This window comes from Perca flavescens, chromosome 22, assembly GCF_004354835.1.
Source record: "Perca flavescens isolate YP-PL-M2 chromosome 22, PFLA_1.0, whole genome shotgun sequence".
In the NCBI taxonomy this organism is placed as follows: Eukaryota; Metazoa; Chordata; class Actinopteri; order Perciformes; family Percidae; genus Perca; species Perca flavescens.
The window spans coordinates 18,470,628-18,483,295 of NC_041352.1; the positions used below are offsets into that span (position 1 = coordinate 18,470,628).

General features: G+C 39.6%; 1 protein-coding gene across 2 annotated transcripts in view; it reads left to right on the forward strand.

Moving 5' to 3' along the window:
• Positions 1-12,668, forward strand: part of pou6f2 (POU class 6 homeobox 2) — a 76,503-nt gene that overhangs the window by 60,174 nt on the left and 3,661 nt on the right. For both annotated transcript variants that reach the window (XM_028569183.1, XM_028569182.1), the window contains 3 exons: positions 2,651-2,860; positions 4,687-4,840; positions 8,622-8,790. In XM_028569183.1, coding sequence (XP_028424984.1) covers positions 2,651-2,860; positions 4,687-4,840; positions 8,622-8,790 — 533 coding nt within the window. The remainder of the gene's footprint in view (positions 1-2,650; positions 2,861-4,686; positions 4,841-8,621; positions 8,791-12,668) is intronic.

Here is a 12,668-nt window from a genome sequence, read left to right on the forward strand (position 1 = left end):
AGTTCTGCTGGGTGGAGAGAGGCACGTTACTCACATGCCATACGAAGTGGAGCGGGAAGCAAACACAGGAAGCCAAATAAAGGAGAACAAACTGAAAGATACCTGAGGAGAGGGCCTTAGCAGCAGTGAATGAGAGAAGGTCCTGAAAGCTGCTTATTTATGAAATGGTGGTGCGATGAAATCACATCTTAAGAAATGTAAATGAATGCATGTCTCCATCAAATTTGGGCTTTTTGTTTAAAGTTTCTGCTAGTAGATTTGGAGCACTGCAGGTTCGAAACACATTCACCAAATTTGAGCTGTTCAACCTTCTTAAGAGTAACTTCACTGGTGTACATGATCTGTGAAAACATGAGGAATTTATAGCAAGACCTGATGTTTCAACATTTAAATGAAACCGGTAACCATTAGCAATCACTGCTGTCAGTCACTTTAGTCTGAGTCTCACAAGAAACACACAAAGTTAGTCTGTGCATTGTATGTACAATCACTTCTGTAAAGTGAGTTTCGTTAAAGGCACTATATAAATATAAGTTTTTATTATTAGAAGTTGTTACACAAAGTTGCACTTCTTTAAAACACAGGCAAACAGTGAGAAATGGTATTAAAACAGTGAGAAATGGTATTAATGTGTACATGGTTGGGCTTTTTTTATACCAAAACAATACCGATTTTGATACCTTAGTTTGGACAATATAAGCATGTGTTATATTATGAACTTTGCCTGAATAGAAGCTAAACCTGAAAAGCTGACCAAACCTGTTTCAGTAATTGACTCTTTTTGATGCTACAAATGCGTTTCAGTTGGTACTCAAAAAATATTGAGGTTTGATACCCAGGCTTGATTGTTTTAAACTATAAACTCAATAATACTTTTATAAATGGGGGGCATGCTCTGTAAACCTCATCATTAATGAATTCAAAACTTCCCATAAGTAAAGTGTATAATAAAGTCCCTTCTGTCTATAAATTAGCTCTCAAACAGTTGACTACTCTAAGAACTCCCATCCAGCCCGAGAAGAGCTGTGAGACACTGCCATGAAACGTGCCTGAGAGTCAGATGGAGAAGCATTGCATGGTGGGACAGGGATGAGAGCTAAGCTGCCAGTTGCCTGCTCTTTTATTATGCTTATAGAACAACCACTTAGTCCAATGACGATGAATAATTGAGCGGAACAAGTTCCCTGCCACAGTGGCATGCAAAGCGGGATCAGTGGGACTCCGGAGACAAGAGCGTCAGGCAGGGCAATAAAATATGCTAAGTGGCAGGAGAGCATTACGGCGAATTTGTAAAGCCGGCGCGGAGAGAGAGATAAATTATCTCTCCCCTAATGCGAAGCAACGTAAGCAAATGAGCCGTGGCAGGGATGGCCCACCTTTCTCTCACTGATCCCTCCCTATTATGTCAAAGAGATGGGGAAGAGGGGAGGGGGAGGAGGACCACGCACTGAAACACATCAGTGGTGGCAAGCGGGAGCCAGACAAGGCTCAGCTAATGCTATGTAGAAGCTGTTTGGAGTTTTGTGTTGAGGTGTAGAAACTTGAACTAAAATATAAACTTTTGAGTCAAAGACAGGGCAATTTTTGCAAAAGCAGCTCTTTGCCCAGTTGCCAAATAACAGAATTTGGAATGATGGGCGTCTCATCTATGTTGAGCTGCTCTCTGGTGTAATGAGGCTTGGTGGAGGAGCGATGTCAGCGGGGGGACGGGGCGACGGCTGCTCAGAACCAGTCCCCAGATGACATTAACCTTCATCATGGTGAAGAGGCGCTAAGTCTCCCCTAAAGCGCCACTCTTGGCCACAATGACAGCTCTGAGAGCTAAAACGCTGCAGTGACACTCTGCCGCCCCCTTTGATCTGCCCTTCCTGATTACAGCTACAGAGGAGAGGAAAGCATGGGCTGGGGGGGGTTGGTGGTGAAGTACCCCTGGGACCCTAAGAGTTGAATTAGAAACACAGGGTCCTATCTCACTCTCTGATGCTCCTCACTTTTCTCCTTATTGTTTCTTTTCTTGCTCTTCTTCTGTCTGTGTATGTGTGTGTGTGTGTGTGTGTGTGTGTGTGTGTGTGTGTATGTGTATGTGTTTGTGTGAGAGAGAGAGAGAGAGAGGGAGAGAGAGGGAGGGTGAAATGGGGGTCTCTGTCTATCAGCAGCCACCAGAGTCCTCACCAGTTACAGACAAAGACACAAAAGGACAAACATACTTAGACACACACAGTCACACGTACGCACACTCATCCTGGTCTTGCCCTGGTGATGGATAATACAGTCAGTGGTGTGCACCATCACACACACAGGTATTCAGCGCTGACCTTTGCAGTGCGCTCCCAGCTGTCTGCTGTGGCTTCAATTGCTCTAGTCTGTAAAACCACCTCAGTGACAGATGATCAGTGGACATTTGTGCATGTTTCTCTCTCAAAATCACACACAGACCAAGTCAAACACTGCATGCTTTTCTTAACCTCATAACACAGCTAAATTACTGGCTCATGCTTAATTTCCAATCACATGTAAAAAGCCCCCCCCAAAAAAGACTCCCAGCAGCAGATCATTAAGACTGATTCCTCCAGTAGCGTTTACCCTCTCTGCTCCATCTTCTTTTTAAAACTGCCCAGCTGATTTTGTCTCTTCTCTACCCCCTTTGTAGATAATTGGAACAATCCCACTGATGCCCAACTCTGCAGGGCCCTCCAGCCAATCAGGGGGTGGCAACCCAGCACTGCAGGTACAGCCAATTACACCTCAGCTTCTGACCAACGCTCAAGGCCAGATCATCGCCACGGTGATCGGCAATCAGATCCTGCCTGTCATCAACACCCAGGGAATCACGCTGTCACCAATCAAGCCTGGACAGCAGGTAACATACACCCTGATGCACACACACACACACACACACACACACACATACACATATAGAGGAAGATATCTTGTAGAGCAGCTTATTATATACTTTTATACAGATGTTTTAACAATGATCAAGAGCTGACTTTAAAACTTTTGAATGAGCAAAACCTAGTGGAGTCAGACCAGAGCTCTGTTTATTCATGAAAGCAATATTCCAGCACTGCTAGTCAGGTCTTCTTTATGCTAAACACCTCGTATTTTTCCTGCTTCAACACTCATAACGCTCATTTGCATCATTCCACTTTGAAAATTGTAGCTTTCGGTACAATTGTTCATTGTGTGTGTGTGTGTGTGTGTGTGTGTGTGTGTGTGTGTGTGTGTGTGTGTGTGTGTGTGTGATTGCATGTTTCACTTTGTGTCTGTGCATGTTTGGAAAGCACTTGTCAGCCAAGCTTTCAGTCTCAGGGAGCCTGCTGCACCCCTGCAGAGCCCTAAACTAAAAAACTAAACAAAAGACACACTTTTCATCATGCTCAAACACTCGTGCCTCTCCGTCCCTCTCTCCTTCCTCAATCACACTCCACAATCCTTGTGATTTGTCCTCTCTGACCTGAGCAAGAAGTATTTTGTTTTGATTTAAAGGAAGGTGCATAAAACACAAGTTCTTTCTTTTTTTGTACACCAGATTTGAGTTAAAACCGTAAGTGTCGAAAGTCTCAAACAGGTTCTCCTCCCAACTTGAAGATCTTTACAGTGTTCAATTGTGGAGTCAAATGCATGCACACAGCAATTAAAATGTTATTGACTTGATAATGACGATGTCAGCACAGAATTGCAGGGTAAAAGTTCACATTGAAGGCCCGTACAGTGCAGAATGGGTGACCTCTCAGCAGATGGACACCTAATTGTGGCTCCTCAAAACACCAGATCATACTCTTGAATGAATTAATGCATTTGTAATAATGTTTATGCTTTTGTCTCCACTTCAAAGCCCGCATGTACACATTGTTCCACAGGCATAATTTACGGTTGTCAGAGTCTGCAGTCTAGAATATTTCCAGTGAAGCTAGATAATTCTCCGAGCCTGTCAACAGTCCTGACAGTGTGTGCATCGCTGTTGACACCCCCCACCATCCAAACAAACACATGCCACGGAGAAAATAATTAATAGCAAAGAAGGAGAGGAGAAGCCGGCCTAGCTTATGGCGGAGACAGCTTTTCGTTTTAAAATTGTAGACGTACCATCTTGATCTTGTAAAAGCAATTTAAATGTGCATAAAACATGAAAATACATAGTTTTTTTGCCATCAGAGCACGTAGCTTGTGGATCATGAATTATGTTTGATGGGGACTTAGATTTTCTGGTTCAAGCTGCCATTATTAGCATCCTCACAGGTCTGAAGACAAGAGAGAAGACTCTTAATTGTCATGAGCAGTTGTCTTTTTTTTTTATAACCAAGTTGATTTCTGCAAAGAAGCGTTAGTAAAACTGTGGAGTACCTGAATTGACTCTCACTGTCTCCTGCAATTGCAAATCACTGCTGTCTACTGAGAAGACTATTGACACTATATTCAGCTCTGTCAGTTTAAATACTGCAGGCAGTAATTAACATTTCTTCATCATCAGGTACAAGGTAAATCTCATTATATTCAGCTTCAAAGTGGCTAATTTAATTGCTGTTGATTGCCTGATTAGATTTAATATTATAGCCCAATTACCATAATCACATGATTATTGCAAATTGTTGTTATTGTGATGATGTGGGTAAGGGAATGCATGCTGCAAGCTGTCAATATATTATATCAGCTCTGTGTGTATGTGTGTTTGTGTGTGTCCAGCTGCCTCAGGCTCAGCAGGGTCAGACAGGCCCCGCATCGTCTCAGCCCAACCTGCTCCACATGCCCCACAGACAGAGTCCCCTCCACCAGGCCTCTTCCTCCTCCTCCACCTCCTCCTCTTCCTCGGCTCTCAGCGTGGGGCAGCTGGTCAGCAGTAAGTGTCCGACACAGCTCACAAAAACATAACATGTCTTCAAATACAAGTATAGTATATAGTACATATATATATATATATACAAGTCCACTGACTCATGATCGTATCATATGACAGTGAATGTTAAAGGGTTAGGTCACCCAAATTACAACAAAACATATTCTCTCATGTACCTCCAGTAATATCTAGCCATGCTATTTGTTTCTACTGAAAAGGTAAACCTTTAAAAAAAAGGGTCACAAATATAAACTTTCATGTTTTTTTAAAGGCTAATCATTTCCCAAAACAGCTGGGCACTGTAGGCTTTAGCAAACATTATCTGAGCAGGAGAAAGTAGTGTTTGTGTTGGGAACTTTTTTCAGCAGTGGATTAATACACTTGGTGCTCTAGTAAATATGTATAGCAGCAGGGCAGTGATTGTGGTATTGACTCAAAATAAACTACAGTGTGTGTGTGTGTGTGTGTGTGTGTGTGTGTGTGTGTGTGTGTGTGTGTGTGTGTGTGTGTGTGTGTGTGTGTGTGTGTGTGTGTGTGTGTGTTCATCCTTGATGGTTTTGGTATTTCCATGGTATTAGTTGACAATAAAAACTATGTATATATCACCAGACTTAAAAATGAACTAAAACTAAAAATGTAAATCAGGTTACAGTTTTCTTGGTGCTAGAACAGATATGAACTCATTTCTAGTAAGTTCTTGAAATAAGTTTATTTGTATTGGAAAATTGGTTCAAATATTCTTACAGTCCTGGCCTTTTTTTTACTTTGTTTTAAGAAAATAAGACTCTAAAGCATGGAATAAAATTTAAATTTAAAATACCCAGGACAATCAAATATAGACAGAAATGACATGATAAGATGGACATGTTTGCAATGCACGGACCTCACTATGAACAGTTTTAATTGCAACTATATTCCACTGAATAAATAGTCCCTATGAAAACTGGTGACAACATGTTCTGTGGATTAGAGTAACAGACACAGGGACATTATCTGGAAAGAAATGTTGCCGTTAATTTTTTTTACATGCAATTTATTTTGTTAAAAGTGCCACCAATGACATTTAATTTACCTCCATTGTATTGAGGTGGGGACAAAAATCTCTAAACTTCGCCAAATAAAACCAAAACTCTCTGCATGGGTTAAGATATTAAAAATGTCTTTTTCTAATTTTGGTGAACTGTCCCTTTAAAGATTCAACATGCCGGCCTCACAGTATCTGCGTTACTCTCAGTGTGGACAGCTTTTGACTGATCCCCGCCTCCTACGATTGTTTGTATTTTTTCCTGACTGTCAGTTCTTTGGTTTATTAGATGATCCAAAGTGGCGTGTGTTATGTTTAATGAACATAAGTTTCATTCTCCCAATGCGTGGGCCTTTGGCAGAGCCTTATAAATCACTGGTCCACTGCCTGTCAACATGCAGCTATTGCCTTTAAAAACTCTGTTTTATTCAGATAAATTTCATTTGTCAGAGTCGATTCCCCTAAACTCCATGTAAACTCATTTTAAAGGCAGCTACAATGCCACTGAATTTAATAAAAAACAAGTCGCCATTGATCAACTTGTTGTAGACACCGTGTTTAGTTTGTGTTTACTTGTAGCTTGGAAAATAACTTATAAACCATTTTTGATTCTTGACAAAATCATTGTGGCTCAGTTCTGTGGTAAATAGAATGAATAATTTATGCTGAGTACGAGCCATATCACTTTCTCTCAATATCATTTACAGCATACATACACAAAGGAAAATCCAATGACAGAATCAGAGTCGTCTGCCAAGGAGAGAAGATGAAATGTCATTGCATTCTCTGGCCACAAACAAAGTGCCGGAAACAGATTAAAAAGCTGAGAATGTCTGTTACTGTTATTTAAAAATAATCAGATGGGAAAATGTCAATCAGAAAGAAGAATTACAGCAACATTTTTGTCTTGAGGTTGTTTTTTATTTTAACTATATATAAATATATTTATCGAGAGAAAGTCAGCTGAGCATGCAAACTGTTTTCTAGCACCCCATTTAGCATAAATTTACCACTACATCACTCATACCCCATTTCCTAATGAATTTGCATATTGATACCTAATCGCAGTGCAGTCAGGATTGACATAACGAAACTAGTAATTGATACCAGGCGTAAATGCAAAGAGCAGATACTGTATACAGATACAGATCAGGTGTTAATAAGGTCTAAAACAGCACTTGTTGGGGGACAGGAGAGCATTAGTTATTTACTTTACCTATAGACATTTTTTAAGACTGTGTAGATTTCTAATTTCTGGACTCCTTGTTCACAACTTATGGGTGACAACTACAACATCATCATTTATCATCATTTAGTCTAGTTCAGGTGGATTATGAACATTTCAGCAAAAGAAAAATAAATAGTTTTTCCACCTTAAATAGAGGACAGGCAGAGACAAAAGCTTGATTTCATTGTGTGCCTGGCACATAATAGCATTTTATGAAGGTGTTTTTTCTCATTTTCCTTTTCAGCAGATAAATTGAACGTGTTATCGTCCTGTTGTAATTATTAAGCTTATTAGTGTATTATTGCTGTAAAGAAAAGGAGCTTCTGGAGGCCAGGACATTTATTATCTTCATTGTTTGAGTTGTTTTTTAATTAGTATTTTCAAACATTGTATTTACTTCTGTTTGTTTTGTGAGAGCTTTACTCCGCCATTCGTTAGAGTTTAAATGTAAAATCATGTTTGGGTTGTGACTTCATGTCTAAAGACAAATATGGATCCAGAAGTTAGACCAGTTGCTCTAGAGTGCCATTAGTCTTTCAAACCACTGAGTAGATAGACTCTGTTGGGAATGATGAAGAGATGCTCATCAATGTGGAGATGATGGGACCCGAAGCTGTGAGTGCTCATCCCTCCCATTTAGTCAGCTCGGAGTCTCCAGTCCCTCATCTTCCAAGTGTTCACACGTCTGGAGCACGCCGCATACGCTACACGTCACTTATGAGGCACAACGAGATGGCAGCCCCATAGATTTTTTCTTAAATACGCTTGGAGGATTCCTTTAATAATTCATTGATAATGACCAAGATGAATAATTCAGAGGCACAAACTTTGCTTTAGTAAGCAGGATGCTGGGGCACCTGACATTGATGTACAATGTGAAATCACTTTTTATTAGCAGGGAAATTCTTCAAAATGCTTCAGTGAAGTTTTTTCAGATCTGCTCAAATACGGAGATTCACAAACAGCATTCCTTTCTATAAAGAGTTTTCTCTGTTGGACTGGAGCTGGATATTTGTGTGGGAGGCTTGCTGGAGGTTGGAAGGCCTGAACTCTTTACAAAGGGTCAGATGGATGAAATAATGTCTTTATACATTCTGTGTTTGAGAGGGCTAGCTTTAGAATATATGTGTATTTATTCAAATGAGATCAAAGAAAAAGACCTACAGTATTTATCTGCTCAGGATCTATCCATCTATTGAATTATCAAGCTCTGTGTCGTGGTTTTGTCCATATGCTTTTGACTGTGGCATTAAGAGATACACTTGCAAGTCAGAGCCACGACACGCCTGCATTCACAGCTCAGATGAATTTATTCTTCCAAACATTTCTCAGATACATGTACTGTAGTTTACAGCAGAAGGGCAGACAGAAAAAATAAGTTCTGACCCTGCGCTGGGCTATTTTTTTCAAAGTTGTTTAGAGCTGATCATGCTCACATACATCTGGATGTTTGTTTCATTCACTCTGGAAAATGAGGTTAGCGATGGAGGAGCAGAGGGCTAATAAAATGAGATGTGTGTGTTGTGTTGTAGACCCGCAGACCGCCCCCAGCGAGGTGGACGGGGTCAACCTGGAGGAGATTCGTGAATTCGCCAAAGCATTCAAGATCCGCCGGCTGTCCCTGGGCCTGACACAGACTCAGGTGGGCCAGGCACTCAGCGCCGCCGAGGGGCCGGCATACAGCCAGTCTGCCATCTGCAGGTAAGAACCAACAAAGGGTAAAAGTCCAACAATAAATGGTTCATTTTCTTCTGATCAATATGTCCTAATTCTGTCAAATGAAAGCACATGAAGTTGTGCAGCCTCACTGAGTTTTCTGGTGCTCATGACTGCCATCTATTTTTCATTCCATGTTTTAACAGACATTAAGATATTAAAATACATAATTGACTATCACCACCCTGACAAACGAAGCTCTCATATCTGTAGACTGTACTTACCCTTCTGCTTCTCCCTTCCTTTTCACCCGCTGACATGACAGCCGCGCGTTACTTATGCAAAATACATACACAAGTATTACACGAAGCACTTAAAGCATTTAATAATTACTAAGGCCCGATGCCGGCTGCTCCGCCTGAACATGAGAGAGCTTGACGGCGATGATCTGTTAATAAGATTGCCATGTTTTACTGCTGCCACCAGGACAGTTTAGTCATAAATGGTGCATTATATATTCATGAGACAATCAGACAATCAGTGTTTCATGCCTCCTGTTTTTCCACTTGACTAACATTTAGCATGAAGATGCTAAATGAGCCACATTTCCCTTTCAAGTCAGAATATTTGGCCTACATCATGCCCAAATATTACTTTTTTTCAAGAGAACTAACTAGTAAAATATATTATTCTACAATGCAAAAACACTTTTTTGTGTTTGTGTAGTGAAGTGTAAGATTAAATAAAAAGTTGCTAAATGGAAGTTCATGTTAAATATCTTTTCTAAAATGTTATTAATGAATATATATGTTTGACAACTTTTCTTTGCCCTAAAAACACCAAATGTTGTACCTGTTTTGCATCAGTTTTTTGACAAGTATTTCCCTCCATTTCCAGCTCTCATTCCTGTATTAATTTTAATGTCCCTCTGCATGTGCTTTGCTGATGACCTGTGCTGTTTATGTGACACGGCGCTGCCACGCACTTTTAAAAATTTCATCACATCAACATCTAACAGCCGATAAAATGTGAAACAGTACAGGGGCCGGGGATCTTATGAGGCCCAGCCATCTCTGACTAATGTTTAAAGTCTTGAAATCACACATGAAATATTTACAGCCAAGCATAATTCAAATATTTATAACATACATTAAAAGCCATTAGCTTCAAAAATAAACACTCTGTGGGCTGTTATTCATGCCGTTAAGACAATTTTTTGTTTGTATGACATTGGACATGACATCCTGATGTTTTAAGTAGAGGGGAAACTTCACGTGCTTTAGTTTAGTTAACATCAACACAGACATGAAGTTTGAGGAGGAACGGGACGTCACGGTAGCTCTGGGGCTCCGGCTCTGAACCCAGACAGTGAACAGACACTGACAGATGCTTCCATCTTGTCTCCTTTCATTGCTCAGTATGTTTCCAGGCACTTTATTAGTTTATCTAAACAGGCACAGGCATTACAAGAGGGCATCATCAAACCAATGATGTGCCAGTTGGTCCCCATATGGCTCAAATTTGGCTTGGTATAGCTACTATGAATATGAAACATCTAAAAACTGCCACACGTGTCTCATTTTAATCATACATTTTAAGATAGAAAACATTGATAATAGCCCTAATATGTGCTGTCATACTGCTGATAATTTAATTCACCATTATAAACGCTAGGATTACTGTCCTCATTAGTTAAATCTTTCAAAAGACACATTTGATTCAACCTAAATAAACATGACCGGCTTATAAAAACATAATTGTATATATTTTTATCAGTAGCCCTAAGTAGAGCTAGACAATAAACCTAGTGATGTTATGAATCTCTTACAGATTCAAATGGATTATATATCACAAGGGCATATTCAATATCGTTATATATGAGCCATTCCTCCCTGACAGTTTTCAATAAATGTCTATAAACAGACAATAGCTATAAGATGCAGCAGTGCAGTGTCTTAAACTGGTCATACTGTCATTAAACAGTACAAACTTGTAAGAAGTAAACCATGTATAAAAAAAATACTAGTTGTCGTAGTATCGTCTAGCCCTCATTTTAAGCATGTACTTCTCAAAGACTCTGATTGATGGCTGTAAACCTTCAGGCAATCTGTTATTCAGGCCTAAACATACAGCATGTCTAAGCAGCCTCCTGAGGTACTTTTAAGAAGAGAGGCTGGAGGTGCATTCAGGGCCATTTCTCCCTCGTGCTGATGCACTAGACGAGGGCGTGCATACCCCAGCTGAGCAGCTCTCAACCCATTTTAGTATCTGCGGTTCCTGTTGATCCATGAAATGTCCTGTCTCTGGTGACTCCTCATATTTACTAATGTATTCCCCGTGGTATGGAGCCCTCCTCTTTCCACTGTTTAGGAGGAGGTTATAAATAATACCGCCTGTCGACAAGGAGGAATGCACCAAACAAGGTGTAGAAGCAGAGGAAGTTCATGCACGCATGGTCATCTCCCCCTCACTGTTGTTGTCTGCAGCAGCTCACCTCGCCATTAAAAATGTCTTGTGTGCATTGTTTGTTCCACCGAGAGCAGAGTAGATCTCTGCTGTCTCTCTGGACAGAGCTGCTGTCAGTTCAGGAGTTGTTTTACTAAAAGCATTCACACACGTCACACTCATGTTGGTCCCGGAAACACTTTTAGTTAACTCATGTGCGCTTGTTAATGTTTGAAAATCAGATTTTAAAGAGCATCTTATATAAGAAATCTTCCTCTGTTAATAGTCATCTGATGTTTAATAAAGATTTTATTATCTGTGGTTAAATTTAAAGTTATTTATTCTGGACGTCTGTCTTTGCAAAAGAAACCTCAGGGTGGCCTAGGGGTCTTAGACACTGACCATGTATTTGCAGTCCAGCTCCAGTCATCAATCTTCTTTCTTCCTTCATTTCCTGTCACCTTCTATATTGTCTGCTATTAAATAAAAGCAGAAATTCCTTAAAGAAAAATACTTAAAAACGCAGAGAGAGAGAAAAGAGAGTACAAATTGCAAATATACAAGATCACCAACACGACTTAGTCACACAAGACAAGAATCTCACACAGACACACCCTTTACAACAATCACAAATATTCTTTAAAATATCAGTAAGTAATCTAAGAGGAATCTCATTTGCAATTGTGTTGCAGTACACTCCAGTGGTAAGGCTCATATTTGATGGCATTTTGCAAAATTAGGCAGTTCCAGATTCTCTTCAGTCAGACTGATTTGCCTTCTCAATTAAAAGAAAAATTACAGCAATCTAAAAAAAAAAAAAAAAAAAAAAACGCTATTGGTCAGGCTCTGGTCAGTAACAGTAAATTATAACATAAAAAAATAAAATAAAAAGTAGTCTCCTTTCCCGCAGTGAGTCTGGATGACCCACCAAATAACATAAACATTACAGACATGAGAAGAATCGTTTTACCATCAAATATAAGACTATCATCTTAATCATATCTTATTCTATGCCAGCAGTGTTTTAATAAAAAGCTTCATTCTCCATTCTTACTGTGACTTGCTAAAATGCTCAGAGTACATGTAAAGTCAGAATTATGTGTCATGCAGCCGTAAAGTTACAGGAACTTTCAGGATTAGAGTGTGCAAATGTATTCTTATTAAATATAAAATGAGACATTGTTAAAGGATGAGGGAAAGTTTGAAAAATGTATTAAATGTACATTTTCATTAATAATTCAAATTATTTTTGTAAATAAATGATGGTGCCATATTTAACTGCATGCATTAGTGGACTTTTGTTTTTTTTTTATCACCTGAGGGAAAGAAATGGGATATTTTGGAGTAATTCCTGTTTTGTTTTTTTGTTGATTTATGAGATTTTCAAGTGCAGCATTTAGTTAGATGTTTGCTTTGTTTTTGGTTCAACTGGACCTGATTTTAGTCATTGGCAATCTCCTTGCTCCACTATTGCCAAT